This window comes from Theropithecus gelada, chromosome 11 (assembly GCF_003255815.1).
Source record: "Theropithecus gelada isolate Dixy chromosome 11, Tgel_1.0, whole genome shotgun sequence".
NCBI lineage: Eukaryota > Metazoa > Chordata > Mammalia > Primates > Cercopithecidae > Theropithecus > Theropithecus gelada.
The window spans coordinates 78,521,713-78,549,633 of NC_037679.1; the positions used below are offsets into that span (position 1 = coordinate 78,521,713).

Here is a 27,921-nt window from a genome sequence, read left to right on the forward strand (position 1 = left end):
GTAGAAATGGGATTTCACAATGTTGGCCAGGCTGGTCTCCAACTCCTGACCTCAGGTGATCCACCCACCTCAACCTCCCAATGTGCTGGGATTACAGGCATGAGCCCCAATGCTATTATCAACATAAAGTTCATGTGCAAATGTCCCTAGTTATCCCAGTCATGCCCTTTATACCCTTGTCTCCAGCCCAGCATTCAATCAAGGGACCATGCATTGCATTTAGTTGTTGTGTTCGCTTGGTGTCCTAAAGAAACAGATCCTCTGCCTTCTTCCTCTTTTATGACATTGTTAGAAGACAAAGAGGTGTATCCCTTGGATTTCTCTCTAAGAAAGAATTTGCCAGCAGGAGGCACAGGTAGCTGAGAGTCTCCAGCTGTTGACACTGCCAGCATCCACAGCGCTTTCATGCAGCAGAAGTCAGAATCTTCCCCAGAAATTCCCCATCCATGGGCACTGGCCATTTCTGCCTTGTGCTTGGACTCAGTCAAGCAATCTTTGCTCTGGAGCTCCCTGTTGCATTGGCTGGACTCTGTCAGATCTGCATATGGTCTAGGGCTCCCCTGCCAAATCCCACTTCCTCCTCCTTTTCTCTTTCAAGGGCTTACCCCCAGTGAGCATTTTGTATTCCTCTCTCCGTGTCTGCTTCCCAGAGGCCTCAGTGGACACAGACATTGACATCTTTTAAGAGTTCAGGTCACCTATTTTGTAAAATGACCTTCACTTTTTATTTTTCCTTCACTTTTGCTTTCTCGTGATTAAATTCAGATTGGACCTCTGGGGCAGGACATGTTTGTAGGTGACGTAACCACGTAGGCGATGCTGTGCCCTTCCCAGTGCATCACTTCAGGTGCGCCTGATAAGACTTTGTCCTGTCAATGGTGACGCTAAGCATAGCCGTGATGGTTAAAGTGGTGTCCGCCAGACCTCACCGTTATATGGGTACCTCGTTTCCTTTGTAACAACTCATTAACCTGTGGGGTTAAACCTTGACACAGTGATGCTTTCATCTTCTCATTCATTCAGCAACGACAGAAAGAATGCAGAGCCAGGCCCTGGACCAGGCACTGAGTATCAGAAGCTTCCTTCCCAGGGACCGTTGTTCCTTCTCCTCTTCTTCCCAGAGGACTCCTGCTGCTTTGTCTCCCCTTAGTTCTCAGTAGAGGACTTGCTCGTCTCCCCAGATGACAGTCCCTTCTTCCACCACCTCTCCCTGCCAATCCACAGACCCCCAACTTCTTTTCTCCCGGGTCCATAAGAAGATGGGGGGGAAAGAGGTTGAATCAAAATATCATATAAAAGGTGCAACCTGTCTTCAACAAGGAGAGCTATTAAATAATTCTCTAGTATATTTCCTATTTCAGTTTGAAGGATGTGTGTGTGGATGAGGTCACTAATTCTGGGTATCTCTACGTAGGTAGGTACACATCTTATATTCTTATGACAAAAAAACCTCACTCTCCCCAAAAGGAACTGCCCATCATCACCATAAAACCACCAAAATGGAGTATTATTCAGCCACAGAAAAAGAATGAGATCCAGTTATTTGCCACAACATGGATGGAACTGGAGATCATTATGTTAAGTGTGTTAAGTGAAACAAGCCAGGCACAGAAAGACAAACATCACATGTTCTCACTTATTTGTGGGATCTAAAAATCAAAACAATTGAACTAATGGACATAGAGAGTAGAAGTATGGTTACCAGAGGCTGGGAAGGATAGTGGGGGAAGCGGGGCAGAAGACGGGAATGGTTAATTGGTACAAAAAAAATAGAAAGAATGAACAAGACTTACTATTTGATAGCACAACAGGTTGACTATAGTCAATAATAACTTACATTTTTAAATAACTAAGAATGTAATTGGATTGTTTATAACTCACAGGATAACTGCTTGAGGGGATGGATACCCCATTCTCCATGATGTGCTTATTTCACATTGCAGCCCTGTATCAAAACATCTCATGTACCCCATAAATATATGCACCTATTATGTACCCACAAAAACAAAAAATAAAAATTTTAAAACCACCAAAAACTTAAACATCCGTGTGCAAGCTCAGGTCTTCGGGTTCACGTGTGTACTCCTGCCATGATCCCGCCTACTCTGTTCTTTACAGCTTCTCCGCAATGAGTCTGAAATGTGTTAATCAGTGTGCTTGCTTCTCAGTGCTGTCTTTTCAGTCTCCCTTCCCCCCAACCCCTCGACGGAGCATCCCAGCTGTTTCCCTGATGTCTGTATCAACTCGGGCACATTTAACAGGAATTCATTTCCATCTTAATCTGATTCTAGGAAGTAGATCATATTTTAAGGAATAACAAAGATGAGTTCAGAACATTCTTTCATAAAACGCAGAGAACAACAGATATTTAGAAAATTGGCTTTCCGGCCGTGACCTTCAACAAATCATTCTGATTTTCTGCCATATTAAATTCTTTATGATGAAATCTAACAAAATTCAGTGGAAGAATTTGGAGGCAGTATCTGTAAATCAATAGCTAGCAACTGTTACCCTTCAGGTAGTTCCCACTGTGCAAAATAGGACGGCGGGGAGGGGGGGATGAGGATGCAGAATGGAGTAGTGAATAAGAACACAGGCTTCAGTGTCACTTGAACATGAGTTCAAATCCAGGCTTTGTCACTTAATAGCAAGTCAGTTTCACCTTTTTAAGCCTCCTCTTGCTGTCCTATAGAATGGGAATAGTAATATGGCAAGGACTCAATGGACTCATCTATTTCATATAAGAACACACTTGGGACAGTGCAGAGCACATAGGAGATTGGCATTAGTTCCATTTCACAGACGGGGATTGGCATTAGTTCTGGTAGGATTGGCATTAGTTCCATTTCACAGATGGGGAAATTGAGATTGGGGAGTAATGGTACCTCATTCAAGGTCACTGAACTCCTGAGTGACAGGGCCAGGACTCAAACCTAGGTCTTTCTGACAGCAAACGTCTTTCCATCCATTCCTGCCACACTTCACTTCTCAGCTTTCAGGTTAAACCACATCACTTCCGGACGTTACTATTTAAACATCCCCAGCACATGAATATTAAATGTGAGCACACCTGCCAAGAAAACCATCCCCATCTAAGAGTCCACTGTGAGTCCGTGCGTGCTCCACCCCTCCCAGGCCCCTACCCCCAATTACCACCTTTTAACCTGGTACATCACAGGACATCACACGGTATTTCTCACGATGCTGCTCTCAAAAACTCATTGGGTCGATAAGAGAAAGGATGCTGTTCACACATGCTGTAGGAAAGGTGGGCAGGGCAGACTTGACTTTGTTTTCTAGGAAACAAAGAATGGAGTCATCACCTGTACTCTGCAGAGCAATGGAAAAACTGAAAGCTCTGAAGCCGATGACACATCCAAGGGAAGCAAAGACAGAAAATCACAATCAACCAGGCTTGGAGTCATCACGGAGCACAAAACAAAGGATAGCTGCAGAGACGGTGTATTAGTCCATTCTCACACTGCTCTAAAGAAATACCTGAGACTGGGTAATTTATACAGAAAAGAGGTTTAATTGGCTCACAGTTTCACAGGCTGTGCAGAAAGCATGATGCTGGCATCTGGTCCTGGGAAGGCCTCAGGAGCTTTTACTCATGGCAGAAGGCAAAGCATGAGCAGGCATCTTACATGGCAGCAGCAGGACCAACAGAGAGATGGGAGAGGTGCCACAAACTTTTAAACAACCAGATCTCACAAGAAATCACTATTGAAAGGATAGCACCAAAGGGGCATGGTGTTAAACCATGAGAAACCACCCCCATGATCCAATCACCTCCTACAAGGGCCCACGTCCAGCATTAGGAATTACATTTCAACATGAGATTTGGGTGGAGACACAGATCCAAACTGTGTCAGATAGTGATGCGGTTTTGCTTGTTTTTTATTTTCTCCTAATTTTTTAACTTTTCCTGATTTTCTATTAGGTTGGTGCAAAAGTAATTACGGTTTTTGCCATTCAATGGCAAATGAATTTTTGGCATTCATTCAACAGCCAGTGAATTTCAATGGCAAAACTTGCAATTACTTTTGCACCAACACAACATAATACAATGTTAATTAGTGTCAAAACAAGATTAAAATATTAAATGTGACATTGTATTACAAATACGTTACCTGGGTAGGGAGATACATGAATGAGTGTCAGTAAGGAGTATAAAGATCTAACAATGTGGGAGGTAGAGCAGGTAAGTTTTGATGGGAGGGGAGGTGATCTACAAAGATCTGAAGAAATTTGGAGAAGTAGGAGGGTTCTGAATACCCTGGAATCGTGATTTTTAATGTTTTTTTGGGGGGTGAGGGGCATGACCACAATTCTGGATATGCATTTTAGCCACAGAAAACTCTGGGAACCTCAGGGTTAAGATCAAAAGGAGTATCCAAAGTTATCATCTGTAAAGGGATCCTTGATTAAATTAAGGGAAGGAGGACCTGCTTTATAGTCCCAAAGTGGCCTGGGGCCAAGGCATTTGCATAAGTTGTACCCATAATCACTTGCTTTCACTCTCATTTCCATTTCCTGCTCCCACAGGGGGCTGATCCTTGCAAACTACATTTCCCAGGTGCCCTTGCAGCTGGCTTCCAAGTAGGTTCAGCCAATAGGAAGCACCATCAGGAACTGAAGGGTGAGAGTTAAGCAGAAGCCAGGGCATTTGGTCCCTTCTCTCATTCGGCTTATGGTGGCACCTCTAGCTAAAACTACATCTCCTCCATCAGTCTTGCTTATGCCAAGTGGCCCTATTCCAGGGCTTCTGAAGGCCACCTTTTCCCTTAATTCCTCCAGCCCTGGAGATGGTAGAGGTTTCCTTTCGCTAATCTCTAGCTTGCCTCACCATTCCCTATGTGACTTTTGAGCTCTTCCAACACCTTTGTAACTGCTCCCCTGTATTAACTTCCCTCTGTTGAACTACCTGTCATGAGTTCTGATTTCCTGCCTAGACCCTGCCTGATCCAGTATGTTAAAATAAACTATTAGCTTACATCATTCCAGACTCTTAGATGACTCAATCTAAGTTGGCATTAAACATTTCTACTTTGCCTGCCTTGAGAGAATTAGTCAAAACTGCTTTACAAACATGAAAAATGCAATTATTTTATTAAAATTAATCCACGTGAATTGTAGAAAAAATAGGAAAAAAGATAACCAAAACAAAAAATTATTGTTTAATTGCCTATAATTCAAATGCCCTGAGATAATATCTCTATAAACAATTTATTGCATTTACTTCCAGCTTGTTATATTAGTACATACATGCCTTGTCATATGTCAATATTTTAAAACCTAATTTGTATTAGATCACATACATTTCTGGAAATTTCTATAGATCCTATAAGTATAAATCTTAGAGCTTCTCTATGATCGACTATCTTTATATTTTGTAGCATGCATTTTCATCTGAAATTACATTCCATTACCACCTTTCCACATTAGTAAATAAACAGCCATAGCAGCACTAAGTGGAAGCACCAAGACTCAAATGCATTCACATACCACTGTCTGGATAGACCATGACTTATCCCCACAATGGCTATTGTGGGACATTTAGGTATTTTTCACTATTATTCACACTGCTGTGATAAATATCCTCAGGGATAAATCTTTTCATCCTGGAGACATAATTTCCTTGGCTGGGGCAAGAGGATATGTATTTCTAAAGCTTGTCACATGTATGTCTAAATTGCCCTCTAGAAAGGTTGTAGAGAGAGTGATTTTTGAATGTTTTATAAACTTTTAAATCTACTATTTAACTTGTTTATTTAACTTATTAACTTATTAACTTTTAATTTAACTTATTATTTTTCATTTAATATCAAATGATATTTGTAAATGTCCTGAGAACTAGTTATTTCTGCTGGCTTATTATAATTTTAATTAAACAAAACTATAATTATAAAGTTATAATCGTAAACTTACATTTATAATTATAAAATTATACTTTGACAAAAATGGTTTCCTGAGAATCCATTGAAATGCTGACATAGTTGTGAGGCTTGCGGGGGTGTGCATCTCATGCTGCTAAAGTCAGCGTCAAGTTGAGGACACAATTCAGTACCAATCCCAGTCGATACAAATCCACTCTTACACAATGATGTGAATTCCTGGTGCCCAGGCAACTATCATTAGGTGACATTTGAAAAACAAATGCTTGAATGTTGGACATTATCATAGTTGTTTCATGAAGAAGGTGAAATTTAAGATGTTTAGGAGAGTGGTAAAGACATGACCGTGGCATAAAACAGGGTTTCAATCATGTGTTTTCAAATTATCTGGCAGGAAAATTTCTGATGTGCTTATTTTTCCTTCATTTATAAATATGCTTAGTTCATGCATCTTTTTGGAAAGTTACTTTGGGCCTGCGGGAAATATATAATGAGGTTCTCCAGAATAAGTGGGATTAGAAAGACAGGCAACCTCATTTTCAAATATTTGATCTCAACATGGCCAATCTCATTGCTTTCACTGTAAAATATACCAGAATTGGGGTCATCTGATCTTGATACCTCAAAAGCAGTGTTGGGAAAGGAAGAACAATCAGTTAAAAGAAGTCTCAGTCTCTTAGCTGTTTTGCTACTCCTAAGAGAGGGACGCATTTCAGATAGAATTCTGTGGCTGCAGGTAACAGAAAACCTAATTTAAGCTGTTATAAATAATAAAGGAAATGTTCATGGAAAGTCAAGATTCCAATGAAGCTTGATCATTTCAACAAGGCACCATAGGATGAGTTTTTCTCTGACTCTCTTCTCTGCTTTTCTTCCACATCATCTTTGCCCAAGGCTGGCTACCCTCATGGGCACAAAATGGCTGTGAGCAACTCCCAGGGGCTATCTGCTTCCCCATTTCTAGTCAGTGAGGAAAGAGAACATCTCTGCCTGTGCTTCCCAGAAGCCCCTAGAAAATGCTTGCATCTCATTTGCCCAAACTGGGTCACATGACCATCTGTAAACCAACAGGTTGACAAGGGATGGTTTGTGCTGTTTGGCTTCAGTCATTCAGGGCCTCCCCTGCTGCTGGTACCATGAGCATCTCCCAAGATGCAAGTGCCGAGTGAAGGAAAGGCAAAGGGCCTAACCAGGGAACTAACTGGTATCAACAAGGAGAGTGAACAGATGTTGGATGTGTGAGACAAACGAATGTTCATTATGCAAAAGCTTGGGAAAGTACTCCTGGAGTTCCTTACATGCCTCGTTAGAGGGTGGTCTCTCCACCCGCTTCACCCACTCCTCAAGATGAACACTGATAGGTCTACTATCAATTTCCAGCCAAGGGTTGAGGCCACCTGGTATACTGAGATGAGCAAGATATAGTACCTGTAATTCATTACTAATATTAACCAAAGAGAAAAAGGTTGTAAATGATTTCATTGTTTCCTATCCAGTTGACCTGATTCAAGGCTATTCAGATGTTTTATTTTGTTTTGCATCCTTTATATTTTCCTCTGTGTGTGTGTGTGTGTGTGTGTGTGTGTGTGTGTGTGTGTGTGAGACTGGGTCTTGCTCCGTCACCCAGGCTGGACTGCAGTGGCGCTATCTCCGGTCACAGTAACTTTGACCTCCTGGGCCCAAGCAATCCTCCTACCTCAGCTTCCTGAGCAGCTGGGATTACAGGCATGCACCACCACATGCTTAGCTAATTTTTTTGTATTTTTTGTAGAGACAGGGTTTTGTCATGTTGCCTAGTCTGGCCTCAAATTCCTGAGTTCAAGCCATCCTCCTGCCTCAGCCTCCCAAAATCCTAGGATTACAGGCATGAGCCACCATGCCTGGCCCCACTTTCTCAAGTGGGCAAGTAATAGCTACAGTTACAAATATTCTGTGGAATTGCCATAGACTCTTCACCCTTCATCTGTGCTGCCTTACATGGGAACATGTATTGGCCAACCCAGGAGAAAAATGGAATCAAGCAGGCCAGAAGTAGTTCCTTCCTCCACTTCATCTCCCACTCTGTCTCCCACCCAACTCTTCCACAAACGTCATTCAACTTTGAAACAACTATGCTTCTCAACTTTCACTTTACACTTCAAAACCCCAGACCAGTAGGCACCATAGCCCAATTTCACTGATGGTGGCTGCAGAGAAAACACTTTGTCTCCTCCCACACATAGATATTGGGATTTCTGCTAGTGAGCAGCCACCCTGTTCTCACCCTGCCTTCAAAAAACACTCTCAGTACAGTACTACCAACCAGTCTTTGTCAAATTTCACTTTGCCATTTACTTTTTAAATCGTTTCTCTCTCATTATGTAATTAATTAATATTTATTGCAAAGTTATAGGAAATGCACATCAGCTAAGAAAAAGAAATAAAACCTGCCATAATCTCATCCCCAGAGAAAATCACTGCATTTTGGAGCTATGTCATTTCATATCTTCAATATGAGTATATCCACATAGATCATTTTTCAAAAACCAAAATAGAATCATGCTATAAATATTACTTTGTAACATGTCTTTTGGCTCAAATAAATCAAACATCTTTATATATCAATAAACATACTTACATTATGTTGCCATTATACTTAATTGCTGCATCGTATTCCATTGTGTAGATGCACCATAATTATTTAACCTGTCTTCTATTGTGAGATGTAAAGTTGTTTTCCAATAGTTTGCTATTACAAGCAGCATGCTGGTGAACAATTTTGTTGATGAACCTCTATACCCATGAAAGGATATTTCCTTAGGATTCTTGACAGCAGAATTGTTGGATCTAAGGACATGCTCATTTCTAAAGCATCTGGTATGCATTGATGAATAGCCCTTCTGAAATATCAGCACAAAGTATTTACCAGCTTTATCTGAGAACGTCTATTTTCCCATAATTTCTTAGTATTTTTTTATGTAAAAAAAATCCTAAGATGCAGGAAAATTTCAAGACAAGATAATCCAGGTAATATTCTGATTATTGTTTCTCCAAACTGTGGGTTAAGAAAAATGACTTTTTCACTAAAATATAATTTGCCAAGTATGATAGCTTGAACCTGTAATCCTAGTCTTACTTGGGAGACTGAAGCAAGAGGATCACTTGGACCAAGGAGCTCGAGGCTGCAGTGAGCTGCACTCTAGCCTCAGTGACAGTGTGATCCTGTCTCTAAAAAAATAAAATAATAATAATAGTATAATATAGTTAATTTATCTCTCTTCTTCATATTGAGCATGTATCAACTTCTGAGTAATGTGAGGTTTCCCCTGGGTATAGTCAAGGCAAATTAATAGGGAGAAAGAAAAAACCTGCAAGCAATTATCTGGATAATTCATTCATAAACCTCTGCTATGAGGGCAGGAAGAGAGGGGGAGTACATTTGCATCTTTACATTGACAAGATTCAGCTCTCCAAATCAGATGCAACACCACCAATAATAATTATTTTTAATGCCTAATTGTTTGCTTTAAAGTGTAATGCTAATAGTAGTAGCTTCCATTTATCTAATGCTTGCTATCAGTGAGGAATTTAGCAATTACTTTAATCCTCAAAACACAGTAGGAGTTATTTCCCCATTCTACTGAAGAAATTGAAGCCCAAATTCTTCAGAGAGGTTAAGTAATTTGTTCAAGGTCACACAGCTGGTCACCAGACAGAACCAGGGTCAGAGCTCAGGTCCACCTGTCTCCAAAGCCCTTACCATGTCCACTTTGTCACACAGCAGGCCTCTCTTTGGTGTCAAGGTAGACTCTGTGCTGCCCAAGACCCCTTAAACCTAGCCATACATCTCCGATAAACCCATGAGCCTCCTGTGCCTGTCTCCATTTGGAACCGTTGTACTAACACTCCTTTTACTTTCACCCCTTGTCTTCTCATCAGGTCCCAGACAAGCCAATGAAGAGCATCAAGTATATGGACAAGGAAATAATAAACCTCAAAAAGGACCTTATACGAAGCCGGTGAGTGAGCCCAGCAGGGAATGATCCATAGACAACCCAACAGGCACGAGCAGGCTATGGGGTGTTGCCTGCAAGTCCTTGCCCAGTCCCAGCATCCCCCAATCCTGAACACTGAGCAGAAGACTTACAGGAGGGTAACCCTGGGAGGAGCAGAGGGCAGGATCACTTTGTCGGTTGGACTTCCCAGGGAGTAGCCATGCCATGCCAGCCTCCAGCCACCTGCCTAGAATTCCCTCTGCTTTTCTTCCTGGACCTGAATCCAACTCAAGAAAGTTCCCCAAGCTCCCGAAAACCTTCCCTTTTCACTCCAGACCTACATGATGATACCATGAAGTCAGAGTCATTCTCAAATTCTGGTCCTGCTACCTGCTGGCTGCGATGCTGGGGGAGTTATTTGAACTCTCTGGGCCTCTCTTTCCCTATCTGTAAAATGAGAATAATAGGAGGTTGTTAGAAGAACCAAGGGAAATAAAGCAGATAAAGTGCCCCTCATATGGCCTTGAATACAAGGCTGTTCCTATCTTTCCTCACTCCCCATTCCTTCCCTCCCTGATGATTGAGGCCCAGGACCATGTTTTGATCATCTCTGTGTGGTGAGATGGAAGTTTTCTTTCCTTTCCCTTAATGCTTCCCTGAGACCTGGAACATCCCAAGATAGGGTCCTAAAATGAAACTTTTGGTAAAGCAACTCAAGACAGTTGCTTTGGTAAAGCAACTCAAGAGATGAAGACTCTTTTAGCACAAAACACATAAGATGTGTGCTGAGAGGGGTAATCTAGGCAGTGGGGAAGTTCTGTTTATCTTAGACATCTCCCACTCTGAGCCAGATGCAGTGAGAGGCAGAGTGAGATACCCTCTCCCTTCACCTCCATCTTCTGAAAGCCACCCTTCTTCACCGCTACCGGAATCTCCACCCTGCCCCATCCAGCAGCACACCTTGACGGAACTGATGACTGAGCCCAAGAGGACTCCTGGAAGGCGGGGGAAGGGAAAGGAGTTAAAGGACCTAGGGGAGAGGTGAAGAGAGGGTCCCAGAGGGCCATCTTCCCACTGACTGCGGGGGGTAGCTGTGTCGGCTATCTGAGGGTCTCTAGACACTGTCTAGTGAAACATAATTTGAGTCTTGGGTGTAATTTTAAGCTTCTGAGTAGCCACACTAGAAAAAGTAAATAGAAACAGGTGAAAGTAATTCTAATAATATTGTTAACTCAATACCTCCAAAATACTATCATTTGACATGTAATCAGTATTAAAACGTATTGAGGAGATGCTTTTCGTTATGTTTTCTAACACATAATGAAAAGTGATGAAGGGATGAAAAATAATGAATGATGAAAAATCTGGGATGCATTTCATACTTAGAACACATGTCAATTTGGACCAGTCACATTTCAAGTACCCAATAATTGTTATGGACTAAATTGTGCCCCTGCCCCCCACCACACACACACACACACACACACACACACACACACACACACACACACAAATTAATATGTTGAAGCCCTAAGCCCCAATGTAATTTTTTTGGAGATATGACCATTAAAGAAACAAGTGAGGCTAAAGGAAGTCAAAGGGTGGGACCTTACTTAATCCAATGTGATTGGTGTCCTTGTGAAAGAGGAAGTGACATCAGGCATGAGCACACAGAGAAAAGGTCACATGAGGACACAGCAGGAAGGCAGCCATCCACAAGCCTAGGAGAGAGGCCTCAGGAGAAACCAACCCTGCTGGTACCTGCACCTTCAGCTTCCAGCCTCTAGAACTGTGAGAAAATAAATGTCTGTTGTTTAAGCCGCTCAGGGTGTGGTATTCTGTGAGGGCAGCTCCAACAGACTAATACATAAGAGTCAATGCTGGAATGTTCCTGCAGAGAATGATCCAGCTCAAAGAGGCCAGCAGGGCCTAGTCTCAGATTCCCTTGCAGAGCTGAGCTCAGAGGCAGGATTTGAACTTGGATCTCCAAATTTAGGGCTGAGAGCCACAAGGATCCTCTGTTAGTTTCAGACATACTGGCCTCTGCGTAACTGCCCAGGGGATTCACCTTATCTGAATTTGTAATTGCCCAGTGGGTTCACCTTGCCTGCTGCCTAGACAGAGCTAATTTATCAAGACAGGGGAATTGCAATAGAGAAAGAGTAATTCACACAGAGCCAGCTGTGTGGGAGACCAAAGTTTTATTATTACTCAAATCAGTCTCCCTGAGCATTTGGGGGTCAGAGTTTTTAAGGATAATCTGGAGGATGGGGGAAGGCCAGTGAGTCGGGAGTGCTGATTGGTAGGGTCAGAGATGAAATCATAGGGAATTGAAGCTATCCTCTTGTGCTAAGTCAGTTCTTGGGTGGGGACCACAAGATTAGATGAGCCAGTTTATCCATCTGGGTGGTACCAGCTGATCCATCAAGTACGGGGTCTGCAAAATATCTCAAGCGCTGATCTTAGAAGCAGTTGAGGGAAGGTCAGAATCTTGTAGCCTCCAGCTGCATGACTCCTAAACCATAATTTCTAGTCTTGTGGCTAATTTGTTAGTCCTGCAAAGGCAATCTAGTCTCCAGGCAAAAAGGAGGTTTGTTTTGAGACACGGCCGTTATCGTCTTTTTTTGAGACGGAGTCTCGCTCTCTCGCCCAGGCTGGAGTGCAGTGGCACAATCTTGGCTCACTGCAACCTTTGCCTCCCAGGTTCACGCCATTCTCCTGCCTCAGCCTCCTGAGTAGCTGGGACTACAGGTGCCTCCCACCATGCCCAGCTAATTTTTTTGTATTTTTAGTAGAGATGGGGTTTCACCGTGTTAGCCAGAATGGTCTCTATCTCCTGACCTCATGATCCACCCGCCTCGGCCTCCCAAAGTGCTAGGATTACAGGTGTGAGCCACCGCGCCCGGCCCTTTGTTTTTAAACCATAAACTAAGTTCCTCCATAGTTCAGCTTATGCCCAGGAATGAACAAGGACAGGTTGGAGGTTAGAAGCAAGATGGAGTTGGTTAAGTCAGATGTCTTTCATTGTCTGTTACAATTTTGCAATGACAGTTTCATCTACAATGCTTGAACCCAAGTTAGAGGACTTTTGAGACTGATGCCTTGGGAACCTTGGAGCCCCAGGGACTGGTGACACATAGGATCAAGAAGCCAAGAAATATCTGAGTAGGGACAGCAGGAGTAGCAGGCAGCTGAGAAAGAAGATGGCACGGCGGGGGATGAGCCTCCCAAAAGGGAATTGCACTCTGTTCCACAGCTTTGCCCGGAGGATGTTCCAGGCTTCACAAAGAATAGTGCAGCAGGGATGCTGGATCAGAAGAGAGGTTCCAAATACAGAATTTCATGGGCACCAATCAGTCATAACAGACTCTGGCCATACCCAACCATTATGACCATGTTAGTTCTTACTAGCTGAATATTATCAGCCACCAGGTAGATGAGGCCAACCAAGAGCCGCAGCTGCAAAGATATATCAGAATATCTAGAGCCTGAGGAATGAGGGTCTCCACAAGAATCTGTACACTATAGACAAATGGCTGTTGATGAGATAGATGCCAGTAGATGCCTTGACCCAGACTCAACTCAGCCTAAGAAGGGCGACAAAGTAGTGGTGTGCCAGCTTGTAACTAGAGCCCAATGCTAAATTTTCAGTGGAAAATTATTGAACCAATTATTAAACACAGCTATTGTTAAAGATTAATTATATAAATGTATATCTATAATTGCAAACCAGTTGTTAAACACAGCTATTATTAGAAATTAATGATATGAATTTGCAATTAAATACAATTAAATACATTCTATTAAAGCACAGGTAATAAATACTTAGAACTCATCCCTTCCTAATTGTTTTATACAGTTTGCTAATAGCTATGCTCTAGAGACTATCAATGGTTGTAGTATCTATGTGGTGGAAAGAGTATATAAGGAGTGCTACCACCAATCTCTTCCCAGCTCTGTGTTCACTGACGTCACCACTTTGGTAGGTCGAAAGCAACTGGTGGGAATATTTGCACCATGTTGACAATATTTGCACTGTGGAAATCAACAAGCACTACAAATCAGGGCTCACTTCCCCCGACAGAGAGCCAATTGTTAAACATTCACCAGCACACCACTGGGTACTTGCCCCAAGAATGACAAAGGTTCCAACTCCCACTAACCCAGTAGAATAGAGGGGATTCATTATTAATAAAAGGTGATACAGGCAGCAGTTGTTGTGCCACTCTTCAGTTGGCCAGCTCAGTCTGTCACTCCCAACAGACACATTAAATGTTAAAGCTGAGATTTAACACTCTCCTTGGACACGCTTAGCCTGTCCTACTGCTGGGCACAAAGGAGAATGGGGAAAAGGCCAGACAGAAAAGCCACAAGCAAGCAAGAAAGAAACGACAATGAGATGTTCCATCTGGCCACACTTCTGGATCCCACAGACATTAAGGAAGGAATCAGGATTCCCCTTCAGAAGGAAACACCATGTTTTCCAAGTGAAGTCATCTCTCCAAGTGGTGCAAACTCCCTGACCCCATATCCCAGTATTAAATGAGGCAAATTGTTAACAAAGATGATGTTGACTTTTCCATCCATTGTTTCTTAACTTTGTTTCCCCTCCTGTTAGAGACTAGCCCACCTTAAGCCAAGCTACTTTACTGTCTCCTGGATTTTTATTTAATATTTTAGCCCTCTTGTAATTCAATGGCACTATCCCTGGTTTCATGGCCAATTTAATCTGATGCTAAAAAGAATAAGATTCTAACTGCTTTCCTCCTCGCCTGTTCCATCAGATGTTCAGTGGCACTAAGCAGCACGCTATGCACAAACTTGCCGAATTTCTCGCGGAAGTTGACAATCAAGGCCTCTTTGTACGTGCCCAGTTCTTGGTTGACTCTTGAAGCCCGATGACATACCTTCCTGCAAAGGTGCCAGCGCTTTTCATTGTGAATGTTTTAAGGAAAATAAACATCTCTGCAATGAAAACAACTGAAATGTTGAACATGAAGCCATGATTAACTCTTGGCAAAATTTAGTTAGGTCCAGGAAATTGCATATAAACAGTGATGAATTATCCACTCTCCCCTACCCCCAGCAGGGTCCAGGTGATGCATGTGTTTGCGAGGTCTGAGACTTTGCTTTCCAGCTGTGTTTGGTAGACAGCTGAAGCAAAGTAATCAGAAATAACAAAGGTGGAATTTGGAGGAGAGAAAGAAGCTATTCTTTTTTTTTTTTAATTGGGTTAGGCACTTCTTCTTGGTACCTCTTTAGCCCTCTGCGCTCATTCATTTTTTTCCAACAAATATTTATTGAGTATGAGGTATCACCAGGTGTACACCAGGCATTTCTGTATATATTGGAGACGAACAAAACAGACAAGACTCTTGTCTTTGATGAATAAGAGATGATGACTTGCATTATAACGAGGTAAAAATGACAATCAAATTAACACGTAAATAAGCAGAATTTGAAGGTGGGGATCTAAAACCAGGTGATGTATAAATAGTGGTGATGAAGAAGCTGATGCTTTAGCTACAGCTGTCAGAGAAGAGTTGTTTATAAAGGTAACCCTGGGCCCAATACCTGAATGGTGAGAATGAACCATCCCAATAAAGACATAGCACGGTGAAAGGTGGTGTATTTCAGAGAACAAGAAATGAATGGGTACCAAAGTCAGAACAAGCTGAAAATGCTGGAAGAACTGAGGTGAGCTGGGTGGCCAGAGCAGAGTGAGAGAGGATAAGAGAGACAAGAGATAAAATTGAAGAGCTGGTTAAGGGCTGGCCCACACACTGCCTTGTAGGCTGCAATGAAAAGTGTGGGTTTTAGTGTAAGTGCCACAAGAACAATAGGAGCATTCTGAGCAAGTGATGGATATAATCTGATTTTTAAAAGAGCATCCCATCCACTGCATAGAGGCTATGGTGAAAGATGACAATGGCTTCAATCAGGGAAACGGCAGTGAACTGGGGAGAAGTGGATGGGTTCAGGATTCCTTTGGAGGTAGAGCCACAAGACTGGCTAACGGATTGGATGTGGGAGCCTAAGGAAAAGGCTGCACTGTGCATTCACATTCTACAGTGACCTGTTTCCATCTCTCACGCTAGCATGTGAGAGATCTCACAATATGCACCATGTCATGTCCACTGTCATGGTTCCAAGAAAGTGTTTATTGATGGGATGAATTAATTATCTTGTCCATCTCTAGAATTTATCAGTTAAAATAAAGGGGAAGGCTTATAAACTTAGTAGGGAAAGTGAATAAGTAAAGTGGCTTATAAATTAATTTGTGGGTAAATCAAGAGATAAGATAGCTAGCTCATTGCTTTAGGCCTTCCAGGTGAGCCTGATAACTTCTCCCTTTTCCACTGCCATTCAAACAGGAGTGTCCACTTTGACTTACTGATGACTGGTCTAGGCTGGAAGGAAGAGGTAGTAATGTTGCCCTACAAAAGAATTAACCTGTCCCGCAAATCCCAGGGTCTAGCTCAGTGCTTGGCATAGAGTGGGCACTAAATAAATATTCTGAAGTTTGCATTTACATAGCATCTTGTAATCTTCCCCAAGGCAGGCAGGAAAAGTTTTGTTGATTAATTTCTCAAATGAGAAAACTAAGACTCAGAGAAGTTCAGAGATCTACTCAAAGTCATTGTATCAGTCAGCTATTGCTGCATAACAAACTACCCCCAAAACTCAGTAACTTAAAACAATGAGCATTTATTAGTGATTGTGAGGCTATGGTTCCACTGGGAGGTTCTCCAGCCTCAGATGGGCTCCCTTGTGCACCTGTAATTAGCTGAGGGTCAGGGAGGTGGTTTTGCTGATCTTGGCTGGATTCTCTCATATGTTTGGAAGTCAGCTGGCTCTAGGTAGGCCTAGGATAGTCTTGGGCAGAACAACATGGTATCTTGCTCTCAAGTAGGTCAGCCAGGACTTGTGGTCCTAAGAAAGAATGAAAGTATGTGAGACCTCTTGAGCTTTAAGTTAGGAACTGGCAAAACATCACTTTTGCCATATTCTTATGGCCAAAGCAAGTCACAAATCCAGAGCAAGTTAAAGGTGGAAAAATAGATTCTACTTCTCAATGGAAACAGCTGCAAAGTCACACTACAAATGGTGGAGATTTGGGGCCATTTTTTCAGACTACCACAATCATAGCTAATTCTGCACTGGCCTTGGAGACATGAGCTAGCATCATTAGATAATCTGTACAAATCAGAGTCTCACTCTTCGGAATGTAAAGTGGAAAACATGTCATTTAAGCAGACAGCAGTGGGCACAGAGGTTGAAACACTAAGAGAAAGGGAGGCCAGAGGGGCCATGGTGAGCTGTTTGGAGCCAGAGGTTCCAGGGAATAATGACTATAGGTGATCAGATGCTTTAAACTGAGAAAAGATGGAGAAGAAGCCAACTAGGAAATTAGAGAACACAGCAAGCAAAGAGAAGCAAGCAAATCCCCTTAAGTGATGCCAATACTTTTAACTGCATTACTCAGGTCCCTGAAGCTATCTTCTATAGAAAATCTCCAGTTCTTCTCTCTGTGAATTTCTGATCTTGGATTTCCATGAGACCTTTCATATCCCTTATGACCCCAATAAGTACTCTTAAAATAATCACCTCTCCAGTAGGCTAGTTTGCCAACCAAAGAGCCCAATAAAAATGATTTCCTTATTCATAAAGTGCAGAGAAATCAAAAGGACATGTGGCACTTTTGTCATCCCACCACCCCTATTTCTTGGGCTTCTTTTTGCATTAATGGTGTTTCATAGTGTTAATGATGGTCACTTCGAGATATGGTTTGTGTCTTGGCTGGCAGGTAGGGCGAGCTTCTCCTTTCTTAGAAATAAGAAGGGATAAAACTAATAATTGCATTGAAACAATGCAAGTTCGATGACAGTTAGGTAGCACATGTATCCCCACTTCTCTCTTCTGTGCCCAGGGCAGACATCACTAATGGATCACAGCACTCTTTTATTCGAACCCAGATTTTCTAAAAACCTTCTCAGCCTAGCATTCCAGGCAGCTACCACTATGGAGCAAAATGGTTACATGGGATTTAATTTGTTTGTCATCTCTAAATTAGAAATCTCAAAAGAAAACTTTGAGAGATATATATATATATATATATATATATATAATGGCATCTTATTAACTCAAATTGAGGGTTGGGGTATGAGGGACCAGCAGGAGGAACAGACCGCACCCAAATCCCTTTATGAATGAGGCTCCCTTTAAGTGAATTTAAGTAGTTGGAAAAATTATTGTTGATCTCAGGCATTTACTGACTGCTCTCAGTCACTTCTGCATCTCATCGTTCAACACTCAGGATCCCCACACCCATAGCCAGTAACCCAGAACTTCGTTTAGAAGTTCAACCCTGGTTCTTCCCACCATTCCCTCCCCCAGACTTGAGACCTTGCCTCAAAGCCCCAGGATTGTTTAAGATCATGGATTTATATGTTGTTCAATACCTTGAATGCAGGCATAGTTAAGGTTTCTGAAATGTATCTTGTGAATCACTCAAAGAAGACCTTAGTCCCCGTGAGTCACATCTCCCTCACACCCTGCAGACAGCAAGTGGCCATTAACGAGTCACTAGTTTGTCCCATAAGAACAAACACTTGACCTCATGTTCTTAGCCCAGAACTGGTCAACACAACTGCACAGCCCACGGGTACGTTGCTGCTATGGGTTGGAGGGACCTGTCTCAAGTTAATTGCAGTTTTATCATCTTGGATGTGACCCAGAGGCCCTACCCATTTTTCTCTGTTTCTGGTATCTTTATGTATCTTTGACACCTGTAGTTAACCATAGTTTTAGGGTGAGGTGTTTTTTTTCTCTGCTTTTCTTACACTATTCTCTCCTGAGGGTAAATAGCTTTTTTTCCCCTTTCCTTGTGTCAAAGTCTGCCATGGAAGACCCCAATAAAAGAGAATTTAACTAGAGGACCATGCTTTCGAATTTAACCATCAAAAATATGGTGAACTTCTGAACCTTTTGTTACACAGGGCTTTGCACAAAACTTTGTATTCCAAAATTCTTTTCCAGATGGCAAGCAATGTGCTCAGTTTTATAGCAAGGCTTTGCAGGCTCACAGAGCATAGTCAGAAGTCTTCTGGCATTGGAGTCAGCTGTGGGTTCAAATCCTAACTCTACCAGTTATTAGCTGGGTGGCTGTACACAAATGAATTCACTTCTCTAGAGCTCAGTTACTTTATCTATGGTATGGGAGAGAGAGATCACGAGATCTATTCCACACTGCTGTTGGGACTTTTGAGAACAATATGGATGAGGAATATATGACTAGACCAATAAAAGGAAGTCACTGTCTTTTTATGCTAGCTGTCTTGAAAGTATCTGAAAATATTCATGGGTGGCAACAAAAAACATGACCTATGCAGACAGAGAGACCCAACCAGACTCCTGTCAGCTGGGTGACTTTGGGCTGGTCATTTCACCTCTCTGAGCCTCAATTTCTCCTCTTGGGATGGGACTGTGCCTTCCTACAGGGATTTTTGTGTATGAATAAGGACAGAATGAGATGATGTACATAAAAACCCCCATTCTGCTTCCCTTTCTTAGATCCTACAATACCTGGAGAACAGAGATGAGGCCAAGGAATTCAGAGCCCAGTAGCCCCACCTATCTTTAATTAACTAGAGGACATCACTCTGGCATCTTCTGCTCTCTAGGCTTCCATGGTCCTGGACCATGAGAATACATACTCCTCATCATTGAAGATGCAGGATGAGATCTTACTCTGTAGAGTACAAACAGTATATACATCCCTCTTCTGGGCAAAAAAAGAAAAAAAAAGAGTTAGCTCAGTCCCTGCATTGCCCTAGGAAACTCTTAGGTACATGGGTCTTTAGGTGAATTTATTCTGTTGATCAAACTTGTGTGTGTGTGTGCACATGCATGCACATACATATGAGAGAGAGAGAGAGAGAGACTGTTGTCCAAAGTGGACTCCACATTATATGTAACTCCCCTAGACGTGGAGGGGAGAAGGGGGTACCCAGATCAGAATTTGATTCATTTACATCCTTAATTTACCAATGGGAGAGTCCAGATCAGCTACAGTCAGAAAGGAAATGTCAGGAGACAAAATGCTCACAGCGAATGGCAATTATCCCTCTTCTATCATTTTCAATATCATTGCAACAATGCTGACCTCTGTTCTCCCAAGTCATGAACAGAGAGAGCCAATTATTTAAAGAGACCAACTAGAGTTTAGCTCCATAAGCAAACAGGTCATCTTGCGCAGTTTCCCAGTGTATACTGAGCAGGGCACCCATCCTACAAAATGCACCATGAAGAAAAGTGTTCTGTAGTCACAGAAGTTTAAGAAATGTTGTGAACTGCACCCCCATTCCAGAGATTCTTAGTGCACGGTGATATTGTCAAGCTCAGTAAAGTCCAATAGTAAAGAAACCTACTTAAATATAGGTAGTCCAGCACTTCCTAGTCATTAAGGCATGACTTCCATTTCTGGCCATATAGCCAACTAGACACCTTGGATGATTCTCCCAGTGAGGGAAAAATAACTAGAGGAACATGGATGAAGCTGGAAGCCATCATTCTCTGCAAACTAACACAGAAACAGAAAACCAAACACCACATGTTCTCACTCGTAAGTGGGAGTTGAACAATGAGAACACATGGACACAGGTAGGGGAACATCACACACCAGGGCCTGTCGGGGGGTGGGGGCTGGGGGATGGAGAACATTAGGACAATACCTAATGCATGCAGGACTGAAAACCTAGATGGCATGATGGGTTGATAGGTGCAGCAAACCACCATGGCACGTGTATACCTATGTAACAAACCTGCACATTCTGCATATGTATCCCAGAACTTAAAATAAAAAATAAAATCTGTATATAAAATCCATTGACATTTAGTATGTGTTGTAGGATGGGTTCCCAGAGAAACAGCATCTGAGATGCAAGTTTGTGTGCAGGGGTTTACCGGGAAGTAGTCTCAGGATCGACACCTGTGAGAGAGTGGGGATGCAGAGTGGGGCGGAAGAAGAAGGTGAACTGTGATGGAGCCACAAAGAGACCTTGGCCAATCCCAAGGGCAGCTCTGAAGCTAGGACTGCCCTTTAGAGGTGTACCACACTGAGACACAGCAATGAAAAAGCTGCCTAATTTCTCTGATCTCCAAAGTGGAGATTGCAAAGTACTCTCTCTCCCAAGGCTGTGATGAGGATTAAATAAGCTAATACATGCAAAGCACTTGGAACAATGCCTGACACACGGTAAGCGCTTGGTAAATGGTGGGTGCATGTATTACATCATTCATGTTCCCTGAGTGGCTGCAACTATTTTACAATATGATCATGATCTCATTAATGTCTCCCTGACCCCAGCTACAGGCAGAGCTCAGCACCAGATTCAGTGTGTTCACCAGATATCCCATATTTCGAAACTTGGAGGTCCATGTTTTAGGGACAGCTGGAGCAAACATGATATGGGGCGGGGGGAGTCAGGATGTTTATAAGCGGAGGCTGTGCAAATGCAGCTGTTCATCCAGGATTTCCATATTTAATTTTAAATCTCTTCCTGTTGGGATTGTTGAACAAGCCATTACACTAATGGATGTAACCACAGGCTTGCACGGTAAAGCACCAGTTCACCACTTAGAGTGGACACTACGTGCAATAAGCTCTATAATTTTTTTGAACTTTTAATTGAAATATAATGCAGGAAAGCCCGCAAATCATTCAGCATCCAGCCCAATAAATTTTCCTGAAACAAACACACCCATGTAACCCACATCAGCATCAGAAGGAATATTACCAAAGCCTCCCAGGCAACCTCCTCATATCCCCTTCCAGTCTCTAACACCCCAAAGAAAATCACTCTCCTGACTTCTAACATTTAGATTTGTTCCTCTTGTCTTGAGCTTTAAGTCAATGGAATTATCCAGTTAGCACTGTTATTGTACCTGGTTTCTTTCACTCAATATTGTCTTTCTGAGATTTATCCATATTGTCTCTATTACTTGGAGTCTGTTCTCTCTCAGTGTCTGCGTAGTACATATTGCATGAGGATAGCACAATTTATCCATTCTAGTATTGATGGACATTTGAGTCATTTCCACTTTAAAGCCATTATGAATAAAGCTGCTATGAACATTCTTACACTTTTTTTTTAACTGAACATATGTATATACTTCTTTTCAGAATATACCTAAAAGTGAAATAATTGGCTCATAGAGTTTGCATATGCTCAGCTTTAGAAGATATTGCCAGTTTCCCAAGCCCAGTTTTTTTTTTAAGTTTAAAATGTACAAATAATACAATCTGGAAAAGCTAGAAAATAACAATTAATATGTATAAATAAGTAATAAGACTATCCATAATTACCCCATGCACGAATAGCCCCTATTTTGGCATCTCAACTTTCAGCAATTTTTCTATGCATTCATGGATCCACGTGTATTTTTTACAGAAAAAAAAATTCTGTATAGACTACCTGCTTTTTTATTTAGCAAAAGATTATGAGCACCTTTCACAACCTCAATAAATGTACAGCTGTGTGTGACTTCATTTCTTTCAACTTTTTAGTATAAAAATGCTCAAATACCTATGAAGGCAGACAGAATAATATAACAAATGGGCCAGGTGCGGTGGCTCATGCCTGTAATCCCAGCACTTTGGGAGGCAGAGGCAGGTGGATCACTTGAGCTCAGAAGTTCGAGACCAGCCTGGACAACATGACAAAACCACATCTCTATGAAAAAGAATAATATAACAAACTCCTATGCACCCATTGCTCAGATCAACAATCATATCATAACCAACCTGATTTCATTTATGCATTATCCTCTCTCCCATTATTTTGAAGCATTAAATCATTTTATCTATAAATGTTTAAAACTATTTAGAGAAGATAAGGACTGTTTAAAACTATAACCACAATAACATTATTATATCTTTAAAAATTATTTACTATCCAATATCCATGCAAACATAATAACTATCTTTGCATGGATGCATTCTATTTCATTGTAAGAATGTAGCATTATTTATCTAACCAGTTTAAATTTTCAAGCATGCAGCTTTAAGACTCTCAATACTTAACTGAAGTTATCTAAATTTACACATGCTTCCGTTGCTGACAACTTCATAAATGCCTGGAACAAAATAAACTTTTCCCATAAGAAATGAAAGAAAAGCCAGAAATGTGGTGTAAAGAGGTTGAAAGTACTTCAGACACGACTTTTTGCTCTTCTGACTTTAGCGTAGTCATCAGCAGCAAATAAGCAGTTTATGGAAAGCAAAATGAAAAGAGACAGTGTTCATGAAAGTAACTCTCCCCCGAAATTTACTGTCAATGTCCAGCTGAGCCACACAGATAGTGTCAACGTGCGACAGGAATATCACTTTCTACCTGTAGGATTCTTTACGTAAAGTCTTTGTCCTACTCAGTAACATCCTAGGCTCAGCCTTTTCTTTAATACCAGCACCTCCATTAATGATTGCTCTGATGGTTTTTACTCAATTGAGCTCATTGCCAATGTCTCCAATCTATTTGCCTTTTTCAATGCAGGTGGAAACTTCTGTTTTTCCTGAAAAGACTAGCCTTTGAATACTACTTTGCCTGGGTCCTCTCTGTCATATTAACTGCTTTTTGCAGTCATGATTTTGCTTAAAAGTAAAATAAAGTTGTATTAAAAAGCCAGAAGTCTCACAAGCTCACCAAGCTAACCTCAGAACACCTGTATAGTTCTCAGGAGTAACAACTGGGATGCTAGATGGGAAATGGCCTTGCAGCCCACTGTGGGGAAAGGGACGCGTCTGTCACTTTTCCAACCCACAACCCATAAGAGTTCAAAGTCCTGATAATAATAATAATAATAAAATAGCAGGCAGTTTAAACCCGTTGTTCCCAAATTAATGCTTACAAATATATTTCAACAGGTATTAATTTCCTCACGGCTCTATTCCAAAGTGCATGAAAACAAAAACTGTCTTTAAAACCAGCTTCCCAATCACCTACCTGATCTAATGTATTCACGGGCAATAGAGCAAATCATGGTTTTTGGAGCCAGCATGAATCCTTACTCTACCACTTACTAGCTTTTTGAATATGAATGAGTTACCTAATCTCTCTGAGTCTCACTGCCCTCATCTATGAAATGGGGATAATAATAAAGTCTACCTCACAGGGTTGGGAATTAAATGAGTTAAGATGCGCAAAATGGCCGGGCACGGTGGCTGACGCCTGTAATCCCAGCACTTTGGGAGGCCGAGGCGGGCGGATCACGAGGTCAGGAGATCCAGACCATCCTGGCTAACACGGTGAAACCCGGTCTCTACTAAAAATACAAAAATTAGCTGGGTGCGGTGGCAGGCGCCTGTAGTCCCAGCTACTGGGGAGGCTGAGGCAGGAGAATGGTGTGAACCCGGGAGGCGGAGCTTGCAGTGAGCCGAGACCGCACCACTGCACTCCAGCCTGGGCGACAGAGCGAGACTCCGTCTCAAAAAAAAAAAAAAAATGTGCATACCTGGCACATAGATGACATCATAAGTGTTACACACAGGCACACATACACACACACACACACACCAAGAACAGATGATATCTCTGAAAGCTGGTGTTTACACCTCAATTCCAGCTGCTTAGCTATGCCATCAGGATTCTGTCCACTCTGCAGGTGAGATTTTCGTATTATCTGTGCAGGGACCCAAAGTTGTCTCATTCTTGTCTGATGGGAAAATCAGAAGCCAGAAAGCATACAGCTAAGAAACTTAAGGTTCTATAGTTTGTTCTTTGCCTTGAAAGACAAACAGCTAGATACTTTTCAGACATTGTTTTCAGGATAACGTTAGTTAACACAATGAAAGCGTTTAGAATAGAGTTGTCACAGTGTGTGTTGGCTCTTGTCATTACCAGAGTTCTTCTTATTGCTACTTATTGGAAGTAGAGCCAATGGCTTGAATCAACGGGAAGAGAAAAGGCTGGATAAGAGTTCAGCCAGCCTAATTCCTTTCCTTTCTCATAGTCTGGTCACTGGGAGAAAAGTGAGTAAGAACATCATAAAGGCCATTTATTTTGTAACATGAACTGAGCTACAAATTCAAGTCTCGCTTCTTTTATTTTTCCAGTTAGCCATAGGCCATTATATGAATTATTCATGGGAAGTCTACAGTGTCCCTCTAGGAGCCTCAACTTTCCCTTGAATTGTCTAATAAGCCGAATTTTGCTGTCCCACAGAAAGTTGGCGCTGTGTCCTCCACTGCCATTGCTTCTCAGGGCCACAAGGTGTCGCTGTACAAAACAGGTCCTCCATGGTCTTAGAGACCTCCCTGGCCACTCTTCTCTGACATCTCGCTGATCCACACCATCATCGCTTTCAGAATGCAGAGCGTTTGATTAAATACCTTCCCCCAGACAACCAGGCTACCTGGACAAAGGAGGCTACCTTTAGGAGCTCCGGGATACCTTATCTCTGCTCGATCTAAGGGAAGTTGCTCTAATGTCTAACCAAAGAGATTTTCTGGCCCTTTCTTGCTGAAAAACTTACAGGAAGAGCAAAATGGCTTTTCTTTTTTTTTTCTATTAGGTGCCCAGATATAGTACATAAAGCATTTTAATAGATGAACAGTGATGTGGAAGGAAATGTTTCTCCAAAGTGAAAATACCCTCAACCTCACCACAGCTGCACTTTACCATACAACTGGAATAGAAAGGTCCCTTAAAAATATACCTGAAGTTTATCTTCCCCAAATTTCTCATGAAACTGAGAACAAAGTCAGTAAGAATGCCCTGAGGCCAGGCGCGGTGGCTCACGCCTCTAATCCCAGCACTTTGGGAGGCTGAGGCAGGTGGATCACTTGAGTCCAGGAGTTTGAGACCAGCCTGGTCAACATGGTGAAACCCTGTCTCTACTAAAAATACAAAAATTAGCCGGGTATGGTGGCACAAGCCTGTAGTCCCAGCTACTCGGGAGGCTGAGGTGGGAGACTCGCTTGAACCCTGGGAGGCGGAGGTTGCAGTGAGCTGAGATCACACCACTGCATTCCAGCCTGAGTGACACAGTGAGACTCCATCTCAAAAAAAAAAAAAAAAAAAAAAAAGAATGCTCCAAGAAGCATTTTTCTGCCCTGAGCTGAAAAAAAATGTAGGACAACCGAATCAAACAGCCTGCAAAGTGTTGAGAACAATTCTTCGGCAAATTCCCTCAGGTTGCATCTGAGGCAGACAGAGTTTGGAGGTCAGGAAATTCTGATGTCATCGTGCCTTCTGTGTCCCATTTTGTAAAAGTGAATGGCCTGACCCTTCAGCACCTATGACTATGTGTTAAGCTTTAGAAATTATTCAGAGTTGGATTAGCTTCAAAAGAGTGTTTCCTGGAATACTACTCAGCCACAAAATGGGATGAATTAATGGCATTTGCAGCAACCTGGATGAGATTTGGGACTATTCTTCTAAGTGGAGTAACTCAGGAATGGAAAACCAAACATCATATGTCCTCAAGCTAAGCTATGAGGACGCAGAGGCATAAGAATGATACAATGGACTATGGAGACTTGGGGGGATGAGGAGAGGGGGGTGACGGACAAAAGACTACAAATATGGTGCCGTGTATACTGCTCAGGTGATGAATGCACCAAAATCTCACAAATCACCACTAAAGAACTTACTCATGTAACCAAATACCACCTGTACCCTAATAACTTAGGGAAAAATCTAAAAATAACAAATTAATAGTGTTTCCTGGCAGAATATGGGTGCAAAGTTAAAGAAACCAAATAGAGCATTGTTTTGCAAGATAGTCTCAAAAAAAAAAAAAAAAAAAAAAAAAAAAGCTTATGTAGGAGTCCATTAAATAAAGCCATATCTAAACAACCAGTTAAAACAGGAATCTGAATCTCTATCCTTGCTCTGAGACAGCTCAAAATGCACATTAACTGAAAAGCAATCCCTAAATCTCATGAACTTTTCCTGAAGGTCTACTATTACACAAGCACAAGGACTGAGTGGAGATGGGAGTAGTTTATGTTCAGGGCAAGGCTGCCCTTTTGCACAATTCCAGGGGGCGTCATTCATAATATATACTCAAGGGTGAATGTCGCCACAATTTGTAGAGTTCACTGTCAGTGGTGCCCCTGGGGCCGTACAGCTGAACAGCCCTTTATTGGTAGTTATACAAAGATAAAAATAAAAGCTTAAAAGAGCTGGGTTGGGGGGTCACAGAAGGATGTGGGAGGAAGGGGACAGGAAGAAAAAAAGGGAGAGGGAGAGGGAGGGAGAGAGTGAGAGAATGAATCACAGGCCAAATTATGAGTCAGAGTGTCTATGATGGTTCACTAGATACAGCTTTAAAAGCTGTGTGTCCCTGTGTGGATGTGTGTGTTTGGGCGCATTTACCTTTTACCTGCATGGCCCCTGTACTTTTTTTTTTTTTTTTTAATTTGTACCCTTTGGATATTTTTGGTCTCAAAAAGATAACAGGTAATAATCAGATTTTTAAAAAGTCACAGGGAGTTGGTGGAGATATCCCAGACAGAGAAAGCAATCTGCACACCATCACAGGCAAGGACCTGGAAGGCTGGGTGCCTTCTACTAAGCTCCTGCTGTGAGTCAGGCACTGGGCTAGGATTGATGTAAGGTCATCTCAAATGTGAGAAGATGAGAGACGATAGCTTAATCCTTGGGATCAGGCAGTTAAGGGAATAGCTTTCACACTGACACAGCTCAGCAAACTCTGGATGAAGGGGAGCGAGCTGGCCCGTGGGCCTGGAAGAAGGTTTTACATCTGCTGGGATCCCTCTGAATATATGGAGGCAATCAGAAGCCCTCTGCACGGTGACAGGCAAGACTCAAGTTATAAACTCAAAAGGGAAGCTTTGACAACACCTCGCAACTGCGTTACGCCGCAGACCCCTCCCACTTCCCCTTGTACTGATGCTTAGTGAAGGAGCCATTGTGAATTCCTAAGGAGTTGTGGGTCTCCAGCGAGTAGTCCCTGCCATCAATCAGGCAGAAGAACACTGATCGAACCACCACAGGCTGGTGGTCTTGTGCCTTATTCCATCGTCT

At 42.2% G+C, this 27,921-nt stretch overlaps 1 protein-coding gene across 1 annotated transcript in view; it reads left to right on the forward strand.

Moving 5' to 3' along the window:
• The window catches only part of CCDC60 (coiled-coil domain containing 60), a 204,411-nt gene that overhangs the window by 78,821 nt on the left and 97,669 nt on the right, over positions 1 to 27,921 (forward strand). Inside the window, exon 2 of the mRNA XM_025402707.1 lies at positions 9,816 to 9,895. Coding sequence (XP_025258492.1) covers positions 9,816 to 9,895 — 80 coding nt within the window. The remainder of the gene's footprint in view (positions 1 to 9,815; positions 9,896 to 27,921) is intronic.